General features: G+C 36.8%; 4 protein-coding genes across 5 annotated transcripts in view; 1 reads left to right on the forward strand and 3 right to left on the reverse strand.

Annotated features, from left to right (window-relative positions):
- Positions 1-3,203, reverse strand: part of LOC116016507 (SMR domain-containing protein At5g58720-like) — a 6,560-nt gene extending 3,357 nt beyond the window's left edge. Inside the window, exons 1-6 of one of the 2 annotated variants that reach the window (XM_031256809.1) lie at positions 3,002-3,203; positions 2,268-2,839; positions 2,127-2,152; positions 1,686-1,781; positions 1,123-1,208; positions 197-435 (exon numbers count right to left, since the gene is read on the reverse strand). In XM_031256809.1, the coding sequence (XP_031112669.1) occupies positions 197-435; positions 1,123-1,208; positions 1,686-1,781; positions 2,127-2,152; positions 2,268-2,808 (988 nt within the window). In that variant the 5' untranslated portion in view covers positions 2,809-2,839; positions 3,002-3,203. Of the gene's footprint in view, positions 1-196; positions 436-1,122; positions 1,209-1,685; positions 1,782-2,126; positions 2,153-2,267 lie in introns of both variants that reach the window. The other variant, XM_031256808.1, reaches the window with a different exon arrangement.
- Positions 3,204-11,008: 7,805 nt separating this feature from the next.
- Positions 11,009-12,318, forward strand: LOC116017340 (iridoid synthase CYC2). The gene has a single exon (XM_031257902.1). It carries the CDS (start codon positions 11,029-11,031, stop codon positions 12,223-12,225), a length of 1,197 nt encoding a protein of 398 aa, XP_031113762.1. The 5' UTR covers positions 11,009-11,028; the 3' UTR covers positions 12,226-12,318.
- Positions 12,294-16,567, reverse strand: LOC116017339 (protein DAMAGED DNA-BINDING 2). Its single transcript, XM_031257901.1, has 11 exons — positions 16,197-16,567; positions 15,986-16,076; positions 15,396-15,523; positions 15,032-15,154; positions 14,845-14,933; positions 14,626-14,746; positions 13,914-14,005; positions 13,684-13,813; positions 13,224-13,472; positions 12,921-13,117; positions 12,294-12,726 (listed from the first exon to the last, which is right to left on the reverse strand). The coding sequence occupies exons 1-11, from the start codon at positions 16,443-16,445 to the stop codon at positions 12,501-12,503; spliced, it is 1,695 nt and encodes a 564-aa protein (XP_031113761.1). The 5' UTR covers positions 16,446-16,567; the 3' UTR covers positions 12,294-12,500.
- A 1,191-nt stretch (positions 16,568-17,758) lies between these two features.
- Positions 17,759-22,032, reverse strand: LOC116016841 (non-specific phospholipase C1). The gene is made up of 3 exons (XM_031257276.1): positions 20,653-22,032; positions 18,399-18,575; positions 17,759-18,314 (listed from the first exon to the last, which is right to left on the reverse strand). Exons 1-3 carry the CDS (start codon positions 21,761-21,763, stop codon positions 18,007-18,009), a joined length of 1,596 nt encoding a protein of 531 aa, XP_031113136.1. The 5' UTR covers positions 21,764-22,032; the 3' UTR covers positions 17,759-18,006.
- Between the last annotated feature and the right edge of the window lie 1,109 nt (positions 22,033-23,141).

Below are 23,141 nucleotides of genomic sequence, written 5' to 3' on the forward strand. Positions count from 1 at the left end.
CCCCCGCCTGCCTTTTTTTTCCCTCCCCTCCATATATGATATATCTGCTCTGGTGGGGCTCAGGGACAAAAGCCCTTTAATAGCTTTACCAAAGCCTTCCAAAACAGTATTGAGTCACTAGACCCTTCAGAAAGCTCATATTCATACGTTGTAAATGCACCCAATAAAACCATAATATACTTTGAGAAGTACATACCGGGGTCATAAAGATCTGCTGCTACACTCTTGCCAGGGGAAGACTCAGGTTTTGGTCTGAAGGATGCAATTTTAGTTACTACATTCCTCCAGTTCATAGTATTTGGTTCATGTTCAGCACTCTTGGGGGTAGGCATATTAAACAAAGATTTCAAAACATCCTCTGTGAGTTGTGACTCTGAAATTTTTGGTGTTGGTGAAGAATGCTCATCAATACCAGCATTAAATTTAAGCTGATTCCTGAAATAATGATAAAATAACATGCGCTACCATTAACTCCCACTAGGAAAGATGGAAAGACCAAATAACCAAAGAAATGGCATTCTATTATTAGATGTGCTAGAACAGATGACAGTAAAAAGCAGAATTCTAAATAACTACTTCTGGTTCTATTCTACTTTAGTACCATGTTAGACCTTATACCTTGTCATTACTTTATACCCTTGCACACAAATTTCAGCTTCATCACACAACTAAAAGAGCAATGTAATTGTTACAAAAACTGAGAGATAACACCCTTTGCAAATATAGATCTTAGGGGTATGCACAGCATCTTTTGTAGGAAAACATACATAATTTGGTTCATAAGTGGTAGGCATAACACCCTTTGTCAAGTTCCTTCTTATATGCCCTACAAAATAAAATTCTACAACATAGAGTACCCTTTTGACTTCTTGCGCAGGAATTGTCAGGCTGTAAATAAAGGAAACTTTCTCTTTATCCCCATTTACCCCTTAATACTACATAGTACTTCAGACACCTTTGTCAACAATTAAGTAAATATCAATGTCAATAGTTGGCAATCAATCTAATGGAAAAACCTCCTTTAAATTAAACTTAAGGCCTATAACCATATTGTTTTTATTTTTCATAGCATGATGATTGTAGCAAATAAAAAATAGCAGTGTGATAAATTACACTAGTTACCTGTAAGAGTTCCCTGTATTCCATATACTGTCTTGAAAATCACTTTCAGATGAAAGAGAAGAAGAATCATAAGCCTTGTCAGTGAACTGCAAGAATAACACCAGGCAATATGATGATCTACATATTGTAATAGTAGGGAGGCTTTCTTTGATTATTCCAAATACGAAATTTTAGGGAGACTTGCATATGCAAGGCATACAGCATACCTGCCTATTAAATGAGGAGATACACATGCATACACACACATATATAAATCATAACTGCTTGAACCTCCAAGTTGGATAAGTAACCTTTCAATTGAAGATATCACAAACATAGAATTGCTTATGAACAGGATCCAACAACAAATGACAAATAAGTAGATACTTGGTAAAAAAATCATTAAGTAATTAGATGAGCATCCATAGATATAGATACAAGGCAGAGATATCCAATATTCAGAATATTAAAATGCACAGAAAACATGAAGTTGCAGATATGACCTAAAAGAACTAATTATCAGAACAGGAACAAGTACTCACTAAAGAAAGCCATGAGAAACAAGATACCAGAATGAAACTTACATTGTCATTTAATTCAGTATGCAATGGGGCATCTACTCTATTGTCTTTTGGTTGCTCACTTGAGGATGCTGACAGTTCAAGCAATATATTTAGAGCCTGGAAAGTAATGCAAGCATTAAAAGACGAACTTGTGGACAGAATACAAGGGTCAGATAAAGGATCAGTAGCACAAGAAACAGCCCTACTTCATAACCTTAATTTTACAGGGGCTTAAGAAAAGGGATAACAAAATTACTGACATCAAACTCCAGTGAACATATGGAATTGGAAAAAAGATTTTGTAATGATTCAGGACAAAATCCCAGGCAAAAATAACTGGCTATCAATTTTGGTCACTGCTGAAAGCACATTAGATTTAGTACAACATACATCCACTAAGAAGTTAAGAACTTGGAAAAAAGGAACAATAAAGTAGAGTAAAACTCAAATAGAAACCTTTACCTTATCTATATCATATCCACACTGACCTGTCAAAATTTGAAGACAATTCAAAGTCACGAAACAATTTCATTCCTATAACTGAAATTCCTATGATGACATAAGGATAAGTTTCAAATGAAAAATGGAAAATGCAAAACTTACAGAACACATCTCTAACTACAGCTAAGCTCAACTGGCACTCTTCTCCAAGCATTGAGCATAAGAATTGCTCTGCATCTTCCTTACTGAAAAATTCACCATTAGAACAACCCTTCAATCTGGATGAACTCTTCTTAGGAACCGACATCATGTAGTCTTTCCCCAACAAGGATGACACCGTCCCAGCAGAAGCAACAACCCTTTTCATCTTACTCTTCTGTCTCACCCCATTCTGAAAACATTGATCCTCTACAGATACCTCAGAAGTACTCGTACAAGAGCTCGAACCTACATTCCAACAGGATGAGGTTGTGCTCCGCTCCTCCGCACTCTCCGCCAGATTTCCAACGATCTCAGCATCCTTATTCACATTAGCTTCCTTATAAGCCGAATCCGCTTGAACAGAAATAGAAGCTTCCAATAAAGTCTCTAGAACCTTCCGCTCATCTTTCTTATCCCCATCCTCAGCCGAAACGTCAGCACCTTTACCAGCCCCACCGCTTTTCGTTGCTTTCGATCTCTTCTTCCTCTTCTGTTGCTTCATTACACTAAAATCATACGAACTCCCTAAATATCTACCAGACGATGACGAAACCCTAATAACTTATCTTACACGAGTAACAAGCCAAGCGATCTCAGAGTAAATTTGACTGATCGAGAAGATAGAGTCTACAAAACCCCTAATTCGGATAACACAACTAACGGATTTACGAATATAACGAGAAAGGAGCTTTTACCATTCAAACGGGGTTTATAGGCAGAGGACGAAACGTTTCGGAAACCAGGCGGAGTCAAGCGGGGGGCTGCCGGGTACGACGTGGGTGGCGGTGATGGTGGTGGCGCGTGGTGGTTGCGGCGGTGGAGAGAGGTGGTTGAACTAATTTTGATTTGCATTGGGGCTGACTTTCCGAATAGCGTAAAAGCCGTTCCGGAAAGTGAGGGCATATATATATATGCGACGTCGGCTTCGTGGACTTAATGCATTCGGGTGATGTTTTATATGGAAGAATAATTATTCATTTACAACCTTTGTACTACACATTTTAAGGAAATTTTAGATTATGTTTGGTAAATTAATTACCACGTACTAAGTAAAACGGTTCATTACTTCAATTAAAACTATTTTAATTGATTGGGTATAATTTATTGGGAACGGTTTTAGAAAGTGGTAGATTAGATTTTATTAAGAAAAATTACACTTTTTATTTTTAAATTAGGGTAATCATAGTATCCGTCCATAAGTGCTGGTCATACCCATTTTTCGTCCTCAAGTTATTATTGGTGTTATATTTTTTGTCTCTTTACTAATAAAACATTATGAACAAAATTTGTAATTTTAGTATAATTCATGGACGAAAAATGCGCACAAAATGACGAAAATATAACACTTAGGAACAAAAAGTGAGTATAACTAACACTCTATGACAAATTCTACATTTACCATGAAAAGTGCAATTTTCCTTATAATTATTATTGTAATTGTGTTTTAGGTGGACTCTATTATTGCATTAAAATATTTGTAATTCATTGTTTTCTGTTTTTTTACATTTTTATAGTTTCAATTCACTCGCCAATATATATTAATAATAATTAAATTTATCATTAGAAAGAAAAATTAACAAAATGACCCAAAAAAATGTTGCTAGTTGTCGAAATTGCAAATGTGCTTTATTTTAATTTTTTTAATAGAGAAGCTAATTCATTAATTATAAGCTAAACCATTTATAATAAAGATCGATGGAATAATAAAACATTCCTTACAGCCATACATAAAAACAACTTCCCTAGCAATACTACAAAAAAATTGGTTGGCAGACTATTTCAAAAACTTGAAGCTGGAGTCGTAGAAGGAACTTAAAACTTCTTTGATGTCATTAATGATATAGTCAAACGTATTAAACAAAAAATGTTAACATAAAAATAACACCGTTTTAGATCGTGGTCCATACAGAATTTGCCGTCTACTACTCTACGTTATATATACTCAACCTACTCCCATATAAATGGGTTGTTATGCCATGGAAATGTGGATCCAGATCTATGTTCACAATTTCATAACTCTATATTCATAATTTCATAACCCCATGTTCATAATTTCATAACTCCATGTTCACAATTTTATAACTTCATGTTCACAATTTCATAATTTTATGTTCACAATTTCATAGCTTTACGTTCACAATTGCATAACTCTATGTTCACAATTTCATAACTCTATGTTTGATAGTATCAAAACTCTATGTTCAACTATATAACACTATTTTTGAATTTATATATCAAAATTGTGAATATAGAATTCAAAAGTTATCAATATTGAATAATGTAATTTTGTATATTGAGATTTAAAATTGTGAACATAGAGTTCTAAATTTGTGAACATATAGTTCTAATGGGTTGTTTGGTTCACGAAATAGGTAGGGAATGGCATAACATTCCCAGTAATAACCTATTCTGTTGTGTTCCTGGGAATGAGCTATTACCCTTTGCAAGGGTAATAGCTATTCTGTTGTGTTCCTGGGAATGAGCTATTACCCCACAAAGGGTAATAGATATTCTGTTGTGTTCCTGAGAATGAGCTATTACCCTTTACAAGGGTAATAGCTATTACCAGGGCTCCCCTAGTATTAACCTATTCCTGAGAGGTTAGGAATATGTATTTTATTATAATTTCTTTTTTACCCTTTTTAAAGCTAAAATTTTTTAAGATTGAATTCATCGCATCACCCTGATTTTAATTATATAATAATTATTGCGGCAGCGGCATATATATATATATATATATATATATATATATATATATATTTATACACACTATATTATTTATATATAAAAATTTGTAACTAAGAGCAATTAAGGCTCCTTAAATGATGGAGCTTTTGGCTTTTTAAGGCATCATCATCCTGTTGTTAATTTTAAAATAGAAGCAATGGTTATCATATATAGAGAAGCTCAAATGAGTTTCCCTTCTTGAGTTACCAATGTGGGATCAAAAATTCTCATTTGTGTGTTTTTTTAAAAATAATTATTTTATATATAATTTTGTTTTGTATTATTATTATTATTATTACTACTACTACTACTACTACTACATAAGGGTATTTATGTCTTTTAAAACATATTTAATTTCTATTTCTTAAATCAATCAAACACTATAATATAATTCATAAAGTCTATTCCTTCCGCGAACCAAACAACAAATACAATTTCTATTCTATTCCTTGCCTATTCTATTCTTTATGGAATAACATTCCTATTACCTCAAAATTCATTCCGTGAACCAAACGTGTTGTAAATGTGTAAACATAGACCTGGTCCATAGCATAATTTGCCCATATAAATTAAGAAGGCTTTTTTATTGCCCCAAGCATCCTGGCCCAACTTTACGCAGCATGTAAGGCCCATTCTTTATTCCTACTAACTCGTGAACTGCTCTTTGGATTGTTGATTTTGGAGGAATATTGGGCCCCGGCCTTATAAGAGGATCTCCAAAAAGGTTTTATATTTTTATTTGCATTCTTATAAATAATAAATATTAAAATATATTTGTAATTATTAATAATTAATAAATTATTGTTATAAAATAAATTAATGTCGTCAAAACGTTAGTTTACATTTTATTAGCTAAAGTTATTGTTAAGTTTATTACAAAACACTTCTTTAGAAATCGCTAATACCATCAACTAGTTAAATTAAATATTAGTTAATTGATAACATAGTATGATAATCGATAAATGTCAAAGAAAGTCAATAAATGTATAATCCAATTACCGTTAACCAGTCTACACATGTGAAGTGATATGTTGAAAATAATAAATGTGTAATTTAATTATCGGTTTAAATTTTCAGTTGTGACAATATTTTTTTTCTTCCCGTATGCTATTTTAGAGTAATGTTTGTAGATTTAACAGCTCACAATAGAATGAAGTATTTTCTTACATCTACTTATCTTGATGTTGTTAATCATTTAATGATTTTTTTCATGACACATAGCATTGCCAACTGTAAAACCGTCTTTAACCGAAGGTTGTGGGCCCGTGGCCAACCCGCGCCTTGACTAAACCATTCATGCCACTTTGCACCGGCACACCTAGACCAACTCGTCAAACTAGAGTCCTTTGCATAAGACCACAAGACACAAGCCCATTGAGACTATAAGGCTACAAGCTTACCAAAGTACCGCGCTAGGCTTAGCAATGTGGCAGAGCGGACAAGGTGGGGGGAGTAGGGTCCCCTTTCCCGTCCATGATTTCAAGGTCCTTAACGCCACCTTGTTTCTTGTGAGGGAATTACCCCACATTTTCGTAGAGATTCTCACCTCAATTTTTAGTACAATATAAAATATTACTCCATATATTATTTAACTTATACAATTACTTTATAATAAATTAAACATTTAAATATCCAATTAGCTTAACATTTACGTAATTAATAAGAAAGATGAACTTCAGATACAAAATAACAATACCTAAAATATTTGATTATCTTAAATACAACTAGTATAAAATATACTATATAATATAATCTATATAATTCAGGAATTCGAGGTTTAGGCCGGGTTCCGAGTTGAGATCAAAGCATAGAAAACTTTCTGGCCTTATGTAACATGAACCAAAAATTTTTACCCAGTCCACGTTAAATTGACATTCCTATTCCTGACATTATCACAAATCAAGTCCGTGACTCCCATTTGAGACATTAACCATCAATACACTCTATTACCTCTATAGTACATGAAGTTCAAAATCTAATTAAGAATTTTAGCCTCACCATGAATTGTTTGGAATTAATTAAGGTTTTTTTTGTGTGTAAATCTATGATCCCGCCCGCTCCAAGAGGCACATGAACTGGTCCAAGGAAAATTGTAAAATCGGACCAAGGTTATCTCAGAATTCTTCCTTACAAATAAGCTTCTTTGTCACTTGAGCTACCCTTTGAATTGTATTAATTAAAGCTATGATGTTTTTAATTATTTTTATTGGGATAATTTATTTAAATGCTTCAATTATTGTTATTGATATTCAAAAGGTGCATGCTCATCTAAACGACTAAACCTATAATCTATTTCTTTGACCAAGCAATCCTAAAGCCAACAGGAATGCATGTTTATCTATCTCCTCAAAATACAACTTTTCAAAGTAACTTTAACAAACTTTAGTATTAATTAGGCAATATGATATCATAAAATAATTAGCTAAGATATATGCATGTACACACACCATTCCCCATCCCTGCACGCGTGCATGCATACACACCTACATGAATGTGCATTCCATGCTATTAGAGCACAATTCACTAGTCAACTAACTCAAAATAAGTTCATAAGTTTTGTTTTACTAGTAACCGCATAGTGTAAGATTTGAAAGACAAAAAAAAATAAAAAATTAGCCTTGTTGTGGGCTTGTATACAAACATTTGAGGCCTTGAGGGTATATAAGCTGGCTAGTTGAGACATATCCTGCAATTTACCTCCGAACAGTAAGGTTTCCTATATGCTAAATTCAACACACACATGTATTCACCTAAGTTTAAAACAACTATTTTGACCAGTCTTTCAATAATTTATTTAGAATTTCAATTAAGTTTACATTTTGATTGAAAATTCATTTAAACTACTTAGCGATGCGTTAAGTAGTTGATATTGTCCCAACATGACAACATATATAATAATATGGAGTAAATACCACTGGAGGTCCCCCGACTTTGATGGCACCGCCACTTTTAGTCCTCAACTTTTAAATCAACTACTTTTAGTCCTCTGATTTTGATGGCACTGCCACTTTCAGTCCTCGACTTTTAAATCAACCACTTTTAGTCCTCTTACTTTTTGTTTCTAGCCACCTATGGTCCTTCCTTTACAATTGGACATCTAATGTCATTTTCTCAAGGCCAATTCAGTCATTTCATAATTAATGTATTAAGTATTATGTTTCCTCATCAAAATAATTGAAGAAACCCTATTCTCCACTCTCTTTTGTTAATACTAAATTTTGGACCAAATGACTGAATTGCCCTTGAAAAATGATATTAGATGTCCAATTGTAAAGAAAGGACCATAGGTGGCTAGAAACAAAAAGTAAGATGACTAAAAGTAATTGATTTAAAAGTTGAGGACTAAAAGTGGCAATGCCATCAAAGTCGGAGGACTAAAAGTGGTTAATTTAAAAGTTGAGGACTAAAAGTGGTGGTGCCATCAAAGTCGGAGGACCTCCACTGGTATTTACTCTAATAATATGCTATACTATATACTCGGACATAAATTTAAGAAGTTGTAACCATCTTATTTCTTATGTAGATTTTTTTAAAAATATTATTCTAAATCTAAAAACATAATAAGTCTCAATCAAGGTTATATCCTTGATTTATGTCCTTCTTTTTGTATGCTAATAGATGTATACATTTTGCTTTAAATGTTGTACACTTCAATGTTATTAGACAAAATTGTCCCTACTACATTCTTGTTATACAAAACTATCCTTACACCGTTATAACACCGTTACTTTTAACTCCATCATTATTACCATACACCTATATCTATCATATCTTTTTCCTATTCTTTAATTATCATTTTATTAAAATCATTATATAATTAATTTAATGATTGATTATATTTTAATTAAATTTCTATTAATGGTAAATCATATATATGTGTATAAAATAAATATATTATTTGTGTATATATATAATTCGAATTATAAATTTTTTAATTATTTGTATTTATTAATATTTTAATATTGGGCATGAATTTTCGCGCATCGCGCGTACAAAAGACTAGTTCATATAATACATCTGGATTTTCATAAAATAATAATGATAATAATTCAAGCATGCACCACGCTATGCTTGCTAGCTTGCACACATACGTACCTGATTGGCCATCTTGCAATTTTGAGTCATATATTTCTCAGAAATTAGTATATTATACTGTTATATGCAAATTATTGTAGTTCAAACTTGCGCAACCATGCCACGATGCTGAAGGCAATTGGCCTCGTGGGTTCGTCAGTAACGCTTAAATATAATTTATTATAATAAACTTCCCAACTCAAAAATCTTGGCCCGATCACGATACAATTAATAAGCAATATAAACTAAAATGGCAAGTTATACTGTGGGCCATTGCTCATTTTGGAAGGCGAATAAAAGATAAATATTCATTTGTAATATATGTAATTTCATTTTTAATGAATTTTAATATACTAAAAATAAATTTTAAGTATGGGGACTATCTTAGTAAGATAATTAGCTTGGTATCCATAAAGTTCCAAGTTTGGCTCTTCATGGAAGCTGTCTATTGACCCTTTTAATTTGAGTCGATCAACTATGGACAACCTAGTCTGATTTACATCATTGTGGTTCTTTGCCAGTTAAGTTAACAATGTGAAATTTATCTATAGGCTTGAATACATTCGAGTCTAAACAAAATGAAATTATAGTAAACTAAAAATAAACATGTATGTCAGCCATCCATATTACAATATGGATTTATATATAATGATTCAAGTAAAGGTGAGCAAAATAAATAAATAATTCACTTGAATGGTAAGATTGCACAACCCACATGAATCAAGTGGTTCAGATTAATTAAGAATCAAGGAAACAATCTGGCGCCTTTAAGTATACTGCCAGAGATGACTCTCATAAACTATTTAATTACATAATTATTGTCAATAACTTGTTGGAGTAGAAAAAAATATTCTTCTTCAACTGCCCTTGAAATAAAGTATTATGTTCAAGTGGTTCGCAAATAAGCTAGAACAGCCTCTTCATTAAAAATAAATAACTCTGTCCATTGTAAAAATGAACAAAAAGGTTGAATGAAAATTCACAAAATTCTAGTAGTGATTCATTTGGTTAATCCGGGTGTGATATGGCATGCAATCTGATGATATAATTTGTGGTGCAAAACTAATACAACAGAAAATACTAGCAACAAATGAACCGTAAACAACCTACCAATTGTGTTGGTCATCCATTGACTACTTAGGTCGGGAAAACCAACATTTATACATCCAAATTATAATCTTTAAAGTATTAACTTTTCACTTTGATATGTATGCATATGAACTCAATCTTGGTGCAAACACATTGAATTCCGAGAATTGAACACACTGCACAAGTGCACAGCATTCAAAGGTAAACCAGCAGGAAGCCTAAGAAAAAAACAAAAGGCTTTGCAAACGTGGGTGTCAGCCTGTCCCTATGATCATGGCCTATATAGTATAAGATATTGTTCCATATATATTATATACTATACTACTCCGATCCCCCTAAACTTGAGGTCACAGAAACAGTTGTGTTGACCCAACATTAAACAATTCAAGAAAAACCACTGCTCTATAGTTCCTTGTAACACAGATGCCAACAAGGTAACGGCTGGTTGTCGCAATCTGCTCCCTCATTCTACCCAATCACGAGGCACATTTGGTTGCCTATCTCCAAGTGGGATCTAACTTATTATTCCCTTACCAAATGCCCCATCCACGATATACACATTCATCAGCCTCAGAATATTTTGTGTAATTAATAATCAGTAACGTGATACAGTATCGATTTTGTTCGTTCTCACCTATCCATTATTTAAGCTAGACTTAGTGCCCAAGTTTCTACTCATTCTAGAAGTGTTTCCCAGAAACAGGGAGATTACAGGGTAGCTACTAGCTAGGTGATTAGGTCTCTAATTCTAAACCTTACTTAAAGGAGGTTTAGAAGCATTAAGATCAGGGAGTATAAACTTTAATTTGTTGTTAATAAGGGGGAGGGGAGAATGGGGATATGCATAGAGCCAAGCTACAAAACTATGGCTGTGAAAGAATCTGAGTTTATATTTGAAGAAAATCTGACCTGTAGATATGTTGCGGTGATCTTTGGAGTGACGGGGCTGGTTGGGAAGGAGATTGCCAGGCAGCTTCTGATGAGATCTGCATGGAAGGTGTACGGTGTTGCTCGGAGGCCTGGGAAGATCCCCATTCAACATCCTAATTTCCATTTTATCTCGTGTGATCTTCTCGATGCGGAGGAGAGCAGGCAGAAGCTGTGTCTACTGGAAGATGTGAGTCATGTGTTTTGGGTGACCTGGGCGAGCGGTTTCCCCCTGGACAGCCCTGAATGTTACGAGCAGAACAGGGAGATGATGGCGAATGCGCTTGACGTCGTGATCCCGCGCGCCGGGGCGGCGCTGAAGCACGTTTCTCTCCAGACGGGGACGAAGCATTATATTTCGCTGACGGGGCCGCCGGCGGCGGAGGAGGAGAGAGATGAAGGAATGCGGCTGTACGACGAGTGTTGCCCTAGGGTGGAGACGGGGCACAACTTTTACTATGTCCTAGAGGATCTGCTCAAGGAGAGATTGGCGGGGAAGGTGGCCTGGTCGATTCACCGACCCGGTTTAATCATGGGGAGCTCCCACAGCACGCTGTACAACTTCATGGGGAGTCTCTGCGTGTACGGAAGCATCTGTAAACGCCTGAATCTCCCTTTTGTATTTGGGGGAGAGAAGCAATGCTGGGAGGAGATGGGGCTGGACGGGTCGGACGCCCGGCTAGTGGCGGGGCAACACATCTGGGCAGCCAGCAACGACACAATATATTCCACCACCGGCCAGGCGTTGAACGCAGTCAACGGCTCAAGTTTCACGTGGAAGGAGATATGGCCGGCTATAGGGCTGGAATTGGGAGTAACAGTGCCGGAAAACCCCTTCTCGCCGGATTTCACGTTTTCCAGGGCCATGGCGGAGCAAGGCCAAGTGTGGAAAGACATTGTGAGAGAGGAAGGGCTGGTGGAAACGGAGATGGAGGATTTGGCTAATTGGGGATTCCTGGATGCTCTGTTCAGATGCCCCGTGAAAATGCTGGGAACTCGAGAAAAAGCCGATCGCCTCGGTTTCACCACAAGATACAACACACTGGATTCAATAACATACTGGATCGCCGTCATGAGAGAAGAAAAACTAATCCCATGGTAGCCATATCCATGGCTGTATCTTTGTTCTAGTCACTAAATTACCAAAAACATCATTCATCTCCCAAATCATTAATCCAAAATCAGTATTAAATTAGCCATCACTGATCAGTATGGGTCAGCTTGCATACTACAAAAGTCTACAGCTAAGCAAAAGATGATCAAGGTGACCCACAGTACAAAAAGGAAAATATCCAGGAGGATAAGAAAACTATACAGATAACTGCACAAAGTTAATTCTAGTTTGCATTTTGGGAGATCATTCATTGGTGCTGAAGTTCAACGTTTCTTCTTGATACTGTATTTAGTAGATTTTAAAGCAACTTTCTTGTTCTTAATGTTCTTACCATTGCTGGGGAACATGTCGCCATCAGATTCATCATCACTGTCAGCACCAAATTTCTTCCGCTTTGCATCAGCAGCTTTTCCACAAACTACAATTTTCTCCTCCGCTCTTTGCTGTCCAGGCTCAGATTCCCCAGCAGGCCTCCAAATGAAAAGAGACCTGATACACAAATGATTAGAGACTAATACACCCGCAATTTCATATAGCATCAACTATCAAGCAAAAATTAAAGGGATCAATATCCTAAATATAATGGTAGTTCGATTCCAACAGAAATGAGGTAGAACAACGTTAAAGCAACAAATTTAGATTGGATGACGTATGAAGTGTTAAAGATATTATTTTATTCAGACCTTGAACTACCCGATGCTAGAATATCATCACGTGGATGCAACTTATTCACGGGACTGATAGTTGTTATGTTAGGATCCATCACTTCAGCAATTAACTGGCCTGTGGTGATATCTATAAAATCAATAGGATGCAAGGCAGTTCCATTATAGTTTTCACTTATGTAACGGCCAACGACAACAAGGGACTCTGAAGGATCCTGCATAGAGTACACTGTACTGTCAGACTAGTTTTTTAACTTGTCCATGTCCCTATGGACATGAATAAAATATAATATTTGTTAAATTGCAATGTTAATCGCTTACTTTTGGGTCCCACTCTGCTCGGAAAGCAGTAAGATGTCGATTGAAATCATGACTGTGAACAATTTCCCTGCTTGGAGTATCAAGGTTCCCAAATATTGAATCCCACACACGGATTCGATTATCCTGTGAAGTAGTAAGTATTTTGCTACCACTTTGTGGGGAAAAATATGCGGAGTTAACAACACGCTTGTGTGGAAGGCTGCAAAGAGAAGATCCAGCTTTCAACTGACGCATGTCCCAAATACGTGCCTATGATGCCAAGTCATTAGATCTTTTTTGCCATAACTAGAGAGTCAATAACCGAAATTTAATAACAGAAACAAAGTGATAAGGATTTTGCTACCTCTTTATCTTACTTTTTTTTAACATCAATAGCAGGGAATAGAAGAGAAAAGAGTCAAATTAGCCAACAAACAATAGTAAATGTCATACAGAATGAGTAAGAAGTAATGGAACTTACAAAGTGGTCATTTCCACAACTCAACAGTATATCTGGTTGAAAAGGATTGCAGTGCAGACCAACAACTTTACTACCCTTCTTGTGAATCAAAAGTGGTTCACCAATTACTTCATTGCTTCGCATGTCAATCCTGCAGAAGTTAATGTAAATTAGCCCGTTCAATGTAGGTAAGTAATATCACGGATTACCAATAAGCTTTTGCATCAGAGTCAAACTCAAAGCATACATACATATAGAGGTATCCGAAATTATCGGCAATGAGAACAACACTTCTTTCTGGATTTACATCCAACCCGTAAAGCATCCTCCAAGTGCTTGGTCCCTATGGGAAAACAAAAATAGTTTGTATTTGGATTTGCATGGGTTCATTTTACAGGATCAACTAATTAATGTAAACCTGCATGCACTAGGTTATCCTTCACACTCCCCTATCCATAGCAATTGTCCCAAAGAACCGGAAAAAATAAAAATAAAAATTCAAGATTGCATGCAAATTAAACAGTTAAAATTCCATTGTGTTGAGCTGTCACTTACCTAGTTCTTGAGAAAAATCAGTAAGCATTTGTATCAAAGATTCAAAAAATATGGTAAAGGATAAAAGATGTTGATAATTAAACACAGTAAGAAACTTCACATGCAAAAGAAATTGCTAAAGCAAACAGAGGATGGTCATTTATGTCTCTTCAGAGCACAGATCCGATCCAATGTGTTATGATAGCTCTATACTAATCAAATGATATGAGCACTTAGTGCACAATTAGACTAATCTTCAAAGTTATGTAATGAGAAGAAAACAATATGACATATTAAAGATTCATGACTTGGTGTAAAGCATAACTGAGAGAATCAGACATCAACCAAAATATCATGCAAACGCTAGCCCAGATATAGAAATAATGATATAATAAACCTTCAAAAAGGTTTTTGCTTTAGAAAAATCACCTGCCACCCATTAGGATTAAGGTTCATCAATGACAATGAAATTCCAGTCTCTAGATCAGTGCAACTAACTGTTCCATCTGAAGATGCACCATATACTGATCCATCATTTGCTGGACTGAACCTATAGAGCATCCATTTATTTCATTCAGGAAAGTGTGAAAGAGAAACATATGCAACACATGTATATGATTATGAGGAACCAAACAAGTAGGTGCTCACTTCATATTATTAAGTATGCAACCATGTATATTTCCATAAACTGTCTTCTCATGTACTTTCACAAAATCCCAGACTCCAAGTTGTCCTTTCTTTAACACAAAACAAGATGAATACTGTCAGCAAACACATATTCTGTTGTAGACAGCAACTACTTGGCATATGAATAGAAGAAAATGCAAACATGTACCTTATCACCAGATAAAAGAATATTGCTGTTAGTAGGGTGGAACTCCAAGCATGTAACTCGTCTACTGTGATATCTAACAACAGCACAATGCACTTGATCTGGGATCACAAATGCTGGCTTGATCTGTAAAATAGGTGTAAATATAAATTTCACACTCATCAAATAATAAGAACAGGATGTTGTCTAGAACAAACAAAAAGAGTGTCTAAGACTAGTTGGTGATAATGATCCTCTGAACATTTCAGTCACATGACATAAAACTATTAAGTATGATATATAGGTAACAGGTCCATTTATGCGTTCGCACTATATTTCCAACCTAACAACTAGTATCATTTTTCAAGCAAAGTACGAGAAAGCTTACAGGATGAATGCGGGGTTGAAGCTGGCGCAGGAAAAAATATTCCAAAGGATTTTGCATGTTTTTACGTGGTGCTGGCACGACACCAAATTCCGTTGCCACCCGATGTGGACAAAACATTGTTGTATGCCCTTCAAGCAGAATTTCAAAAGAGAATATTTTCTCCGAATCAAATGACTTTGATGAACTACAGCAATCAAAGAATAATTGGACTAACTATATCAAAATGAAAGATGCCACTACAGTTAACATATCACAAGGAACCAAGTAGCTTCATGAATTCACAGGCATCAGTGCATCAGTCAAAGATGAAAATTTCTTTCCTTTGTTCTTGAAGGTCAAGTGCCAAAGATGAAACTGCAGTCATGCATTCCCATTCAATTCCTTTTTTTGTGTCTTCTTCATTAGAGATATATATGATATGGACTAAAATGACAAATCCTGTTATAATACAACATTTTTTTTACATCCCTAGGTGGGTCGTTATACACTTTATCTGCAAAAACTTTGGATTCCTGCTAAAATCCAAAAACGGAAAATGCAACTATCCATAACTAAATGAAAACATATACGCAAAAAATAATTAGAAATACCAGGCATTTTGCAGAGAAAACACGGCTTCATTGGGCAGTCAATGTAGGTTGCTCCCTTGAACCCTGCTTCATGGCCAGTTCTCTTACACACCTGTAAAAAATTCATAATAAATAAAGCCGTTAAAACCAGTACATTTCCAGTTTTCCACGCAAAGCAACGAGCATCGAAAATGCCGGAAAACGATCAAATTTGGGGAAATAAAAGCCTAACCTTACAGACTTTCTTGAGACTAATAGTGATCGGCTGTTTCCCTGTCTTCTTCAACGACGAGACGTCTTCTACTTTCTCTTCAACGCCTTCTACTTTAGCTTCCTCCACTTCTCCTTCTTCTGATTCTGATTCTGATTCCTGTACCGAGCCGTTATCGACATCTTCTTCTTCCGACGAGCTTTCCTCGGAGTCCGTGTCGCGCTCGATCACCACTTTGGGGAAGGACGTTCTTCTGGTCTGCGGGGGCATTTCTGGAAGGGGCGAGAGAAAGTATAGAGTCGCAGTGTGAAAATGAATAGAAGCAAGTGAAGCGGCAGTTGAAGAAAGGGGGGCGGGGCTTTGATGGTATACGGAGTGGAATTTAATTTGGGGGCGCAAACATGGTGAAGGGAGTTGAGTTGAGGACCGACTTGACAGAAGAGGGCCTATCGGAATGCAATGACAATGGTGTCCTTGGCTCTTCAGCTATTGTGGAAAATGGAATAGGGGTGTTTTGGACATTGAGGTGCACTGTAATGGCGGGAGATTACGTGGCTCGCAGGTAGCCGTACAGAGATCTTTGTCGTCCGTGCCTCTCACGTGCCTACAAGGAATTGTTACCTTCTTAGTTTTAAGTGGAAGTTGATAAAAAAAAAGTGGAAGTTGAACTCGTGACCTTTATATTATTTACCGTTTTTTAGGACGGGGAGGGGTACCCTACAAAACAATCAAATGTTACATTCCGCACCATTCCAAAGCGTTATCTTAGCTCTGTCAATCTCGAGATGACCTATGATTTCTATTAGCGGACTCTAAAACTCGATCCAATCACATTTTCTTTAGGTGTCAACTTGACAATCTCATCTACTGCAATATTCATTCTACGGGGATAAAATCAATGATAACTTTCCAATCCTTGATCATCAAGTCCTTACAATTTTGTACGAAGTATTATTTACCATTTGTTATGGACAAAATGTCTTGTCAATATTAGGCGTGTGCAATTTACCGAAATTTTTCGGTTAACCGACCGAACCGAAAAATTTCGGTTAACCATTAACCGAACCAAAAAATTTGGTTCGGTTAATGGTTAAAGGAATCTTGAAATTTCGGTTAACGGTTAATTCGGTTCGAAAGGTCGGTTAACCGAATTTTTATATATATAGATAAATAATTAAATATAAATACTAAATACTAATTAGATTGAAGATTTGAAGTTATGGATGTTTGAATATTTGAAGTTATGGATGATTTGTATTTTATTTTAATTGAATTTATTATTTTAGGTGTTATTTTTAGAATTTTATATTTTAGGTTAAAAAAGTTCGGTTAATCGGTTAACCGACCGATTAACCCAAAAAAATTTCGGTTCGGTCAATTCGATAACACATACTTCGGTTCGGTTAACGGTTAAAGGTTTTAAAATTTCGGTTAATTCGGTTCGGTTAACCGAATGCGCACCCCTAGTTAATATATTAGTCAAGTACTGAAGTGAGACAATGTATCTATTTGAGCGGGCAACAGGGCTATTAATACTTGTCTAAGTTGATCTAGTGGCACGTCCCCAAGTGTGATTTGTTGAGTTGGTCAAACGCTACCTTCTATAGCCAGATAACTACTCTGCATGCATAATTTATACATGTAGAAGTTTCACAATGAATACAATACAAATCTCTAAATGCATAGAGATACAGCAGGATACAAATATAGAGACAATTGAGATGGTTCTGAGCGACTATTTACATGCATTGAGGAGAGTTGATGACTTCCAACACCACGTGTGCCCACATTGCAGAAGGTATGTACAATAACTGGATAAACTATAATGATGTTAAGCACTGGCAGTTCCCACTGATGGTCGACTAGTGAGAGCTGGTCTCATTGTGACAATTGCTGATTCATTTGCTCCGGCTCTTAAGGCAGCCCTTCCAGCCTCCAAGAACCTCTCGACTGCATCCTCTACGTATCGGTTGGCTTCCCCAACATTCATGTTCTTCCCGATGTCAGGATAAGTATTTAGAACGTGATCGCCACAAAGCTGAGATGCAAGCTGGATCAGCTCCAGTTGGAATTCAGAGAGTTTGGCATCTTCTTGAGGTCCCCGTGGCCTCAACGATTTTGTCACCTCCGGGAGTGTTTCTGTAAGGTAGTGATTGATTCCAAGTCACAAAGCATTCATGGATCCTGCTTGATCAACAAAAGGAAGGATGGGTTTGAACAAACCTGGACAATCATCACGGGGAGTCTGGCGCAGACGAAAGTAGCTGTCAAAGCTTCCAGCCCATGCGTCCCTTTTGGTCAAGAAGCTTGATTCCAGATTAAAAAGCCGCTTAACTGTTGCTGGTATGGAAGAATGTTCAAATTGTGAAGATGACTGTGGACCATTAGGTTCATGGATCACTGCAGAAAACATATGATATATCAATGCAAATGCAAGCCAAAACCGAATGGACACAAGCCAAGTATAAATAAGACTCTACTCATCATACTCTTACAACGACAGGATTACTATCACTAACATGACAATTAACTTCCAAACAAATTGAGACACTAATTGATACATATGTGGACAAAAGAAGAAGTTGTTGATTTGGTAACCACAAGGTTACAAGTTCAACTGCCAGCAAGAAAGGCCTAGTGGCCTTCTTGATTTAAGCCGGTCAGTTATGGGCAACCTAGGTTGGTTTACCTCCTTGTGATCCTTGGATAGTGGCTGCGGATTTCCCTCGTCACTCAAAAGAAGATCCAATGTAGAAGTTATCCACAAGCCTAGTCTTAGTGTAAGTGCACACTGTTCTGAAATAATAGCATTGTAAATGCCCAAGAATTGGCCATAATTGAGATGAGGATGTTAAAATGGGTGTGAGGGAATAAAATAAAAAAAAATATATCAGAAATGGTTTTATCTTAAGCAACATAACGTATTGAGGACAAATCAAGAGAATATAGATTAAGCTGGTTTAGACATTATAAATGGAGACTTCTGGATGTATGAGTAAGAATGAGTAAGAACATGGATTTAAAGGGATAGGAGAGGAATTTGGATCGATGTTGGAGCCGTGGAGGACAGATATGATGGGTCAAGAGCTCATCTGCTAGGCTCCAATGGATTTTCTATCTGTTTATGGGTCAAGATATCAAATGCTTTATCTGTTTCTCCCACATGGTAGAGTCTGCAACGAACTCAACAAGACCAAAGGACAGAGCCTACATATAGTTGGTACCAAGAAACCTTGAGAGACCCTTCTATCCCTGTTGAGCCAATAAAATTGAAAGAGAACAGCGCCCAAGAAAAATCTGCAAATATTAAGTGATCATGCAGTGCAGTAGAAGGCTCTTAGCATTTTTGCAGCATTTTGCACATGAACACTGGCTAATATGAACTTCCCATTCTCTACTGGAATCTAAAGCCAAATATCCATCATTCAATCTAATGGAGAAAAGATTTGCGCTTCCATAGCATCCACCACATAGAAATACTCTCACTATTCCTTTCTATTTCATATTAATAAATAAGTATTCCGATGCAACTCTAACCAAGTTGGTCTGGTTGTTGACTTGGTAACTACAAGGTTACAAGTTTGATTCCTGCAGGAGCGGTCTATTGGCCTAGCTTCTTGGTTTGAGCCAATTACCTCCTTGTGACGGTTGGGTTAGGCGGCGAGTTTTGCTCATCACTCAAAATAAGTCTCCTAAGTCCTAACAATCTAACACCTCTTTCTCGTCACTCAAAATAAGTCTCCTAAGTCCTAACAATCTAACACCTCTTTCAAATGCCCCAGCATACATTTTCTCCAACCATGCCCTGAGAGGACCAGTATCTATTCCCTTCTCTACATGAATGGCCTTATACAGTCATGCCAAAACTTCAATATTCTTCTAAACTACAAGATAACAGCTTTTTTAACCCATGATTCCAATATATCAAGTTGCAATAAACACCTCACTCAGCATTTGATTTGAATATAATGATTTTCTGTGTCCCACCAATGATGAATCGAAACAAGATCCTATGTGAACTAAATCCTTAGGACAATAACAGTTGAACTATACTGTAATCACATTCAATAACTCATAGCAATATAGACTGGGCAAACCCAACAAAGTTGGTCAGACTGTTAACTGAGTAACCTATTGGTCTTCTTGGTTTGAACCAGTCAGCTATGAGCAACCTAGGTAGGTTTTGCCTCATTGTGGTCATTTGCCCGGCTATGGTCACAAGGCGGGAGTACCAGTGCACACCCTCGCGAATGGTTGACTTTGGTAACCACAAAATTACAAGTTTGACTAACGATGATAGCAAACTTTTTGATTTGAGCTAGTCAGAGCAATTTAGACTGGTTCACACAGCCAGATTTGTCCCGCGGACACACCCTCAAGAATAGTGGTTGCGAGTTTCTCTTGTTACTCAACCACACACATATATATAGACCTCTGTAACCAAATTTAGCTGTTGGAAGTGCAAAGAAATACTCACCAGTGGCCTTGTCAATCCATGGAGAAATCAACAGTGTTGGCACGCGCACGCCCAACCTATCAAACTGGAAGTAGTACGGCGCCGGTCCGATGATCCCGTCGGGATTAGGCACGCCGGAAACTGGCGTCGGCACGTGATCATAGAACCCGCCGTGCTCATCATAAGTGATCAACAATGCCATCTCTTTCCACTGTGGACTGGCTCTCAGAGTTTCATACACCTCCTTCACAAACTTCTGTCCAATCGCCACATCATGCGAGGGATGATCGTCGTTTGCAGGGAAGATATTAACATCGAAGTATCGCTGTTCTATCACTACATAGTTCGGAAGCTTCCCCTTCTTAGCATGGCGCTTGAACTTGAGATCGTAGTTATGGAACTTGACGATATGCTTGAGTTTTCTGAGGGATTTGAAGAAGAGAGTGGCGGGGATATTTTGGTAATATATGCCGAAACTGAGGTCATTTTCGTCCAAAGAGTCGAAGATTGTCTTCTGGGGGAATCCATGGATGAGATCTTTCCTCACATTGCTGGAGGCTCCGTGAGAAGTAGCGGAGTGGACGTAGAACCGGTTCGGCTGAGTCGAAGCCGGCACCGACGCGAACCACCGGTCGAAGACGGCGAACTCGTTCGCTAATTTCGAGTAAACCGGAACCAGCTCCGGTTTAAATCCTTTCATAACCGTCTCCTCCAAACCCTCCACCTCCATACTCAATGCCTGCTGCACGAACCCGTTCATCGGAGCCGGGTCAGCCGACGTGTCATCCGACCCGAAAATCTGCTCCCGCATTGCTTGAATCGAGTGCCCCGGGTCGGAGTCAATGAAGACGGCATCGTCGGAAACGAAGACCTTCGACGACGAGGGGTCGGAGGCGTTGACGCGGTTGAATTCAGAACCCGTCAACCCGTCAATATCGGGTCGGGACGCTCGGAGCCAGCCGAGAACGTGATCGAAAGACCGGTTCTCCATCACCAAAATAACAATTGTTTTAATGGCTCCATCGATTTCGTGCTTCTTCTTCTTCCTTACAGAGGAGGATAAAGCAAAAGAAGGAGACAGTAGAAGGTAGAGAAACAAGAAAACAGTGAAATAGATCTTTCGTGGAAGCATTTTCCCAGCATCAATGAGAAAATCCCGGCCACGGGGGCAGAAATTCAGAACGAGAGTTAAAAGAAGAGCTCAGTGATTCTGAAACTTGAATTGACGTAAAAGTTAAAGTAGCAAAAGCATAATACGGAGTAGTATTCTAGTGGAGGTTTATGCGGTACAATTGAAGTTTAACTTTTGTCTGGGGTAGGCTAATAGGCTATGAACAAACAAATCAAAATTCCATGGTGATAAACTAAACAAATCGTGTTAGATGTAATCATCAAAGACCTCATTGGTTGGATGCAAGCAAGCCGGCAAACTGTTTGACAGAATGCTTCATCAGGTCACTTTCATGGCTACCAATCTCTTTCTTTGGGGGTGTCGTACGTGTTAAAGTGGAAAATACAAATTAAGCCACACAGAATAATGATTTTTTTTTTGAGGAAAGAATAATGATTTTATGATCATTAATTCATTAGCATTGACTTTTTAAATTGGGCAAAATTACCTTAAATAATTCAAGATTTGGTACGAATTTCAAATACTTTGGTGTTTGGTAAATAGTAAAGTATTTGGTAAATAGTTGTGATGTTTAATAAATTGGTTGTTAGTTGATAGCTGATTACATTCAAAATAATTTTCTCAAAAAGTTTATCGAAAAAGTTACTTTGAACAATTTTTTTGAATTTTGATGGTTTGTAACTAAGTTAAACAGTTAATAGTGATTAAATAAGTCAAAATCCACTGATAAGCTAATTATATTACTAAATAGGGCATTTGTTTATGATAACTGATTTGGATTATAACTATCAAAACGGACCAACGGAAAGGGGGTGAACTCATAATCTGTCATAACTTGTCATTTGACAAAGCGGGGAGGGCTAAGAAAACATTAGCCCAACTTACGAATAATTATAAATAAATAATTAACATGGATAACAACAAAATTCTTTGCTTAACTCACCTCTATTATATGACGAGGCAAGCAAACCAGCTGAGCGCAACCCATTATAGCAGTTTTATTTGGGATGTTGAGATCGCCTATTTATTGTCTAATTTCGGTAAGGCTTAACACATATTCTCAAACAAATCTATTATCTATTTTATCTTGTCCAAAATTATGTGAGTTAAACAGATTGAACAGACGATCACATCTTATAATAAAATTGACCTTTTCTTGTGACTAAACAGGAATATACCAACCCCTATTAATTGATTGATTATTAAATAAAGAAGTTTCAAATGGAAGTTGTTCAGTGAAAGGGACTCCAATAAATATTCTATGTTAAAATGACAGGATTTGAACTTATGCAAAAATGACAGGTTTCTTCTAACTTGGTAAAAACCAACTGCCCAATACCGTCAATCCGTCATACCGACAAGCCGAAAAAAAAAAAAA

Source organism: Ipomoea triloba, chromosome 4 (assembly GCF_003576645.1).
Source record: "Ipomoea triloba cultivar NCNSP0323 chromosome 4, ASM357664v1".
Classification (NCBI taxonomy): Eukaryota; Viridiplantae; Streptophyta; class Magnoliopsida; order Solanales; family Convolvulaceae; genus Ipomoea; species Ipomoea triloba.

Excerpts from the sequence above, each read along its gene's own strand:
- LOC116017339 (XM_031257901.1), bottom strand. The coding sequence starts at position 16,445 with ATGCCCCCGCAGACCAGAAGAACGTCCTTCCCCAAAGTGGTGATCGAG. Across the intron at positions 16,077-16,196 it reads GTCTCAAGAAAGTCTGTAAG|GTGTGTAAGAGAACTGGCCA; the intron begins GTTAGGCTTTTA and ends AATTTTTTACAG. Across the intron at positions 13,118-13,223 it reads GAGCAGAGTGGGACCCAAAA|GATCCTTCAGAGTCCCTTGT; the intron begins GTAAGCGATTAA and ends TACTCTATGCAG.
- LOC116016841 (XM_031257276.1), bottom strand. The coding sequence starts at position 21,763 with ATGCTTCCACGAAAGATCTATTTCACTGTTTTCTTGTTTCTCTACCTT. Across the intron at positions 18,576-20,652 it reads ATGGATTGACAAGGCCACTG|TGATCCATGAACCTAATGGT; the intron begins GTGAGTATTTCT and ends TGTTTTCTGCAG. Across the intron at positions 18,315-18,398 it reads TCCCCGTGATGATTGTCCAG|AAACACTCCCGGAGGTGACA; the intron begins GTTTGTTCAAAC and ends ACTACCTTACAG.
- LOC116017340 (XM_031257902.1), top strand. The coding sequence starts at position 11,029 with ATGGGGATATGCATAGAGCCAAGCTACAAAACTATGGCTGTGAAAGAA.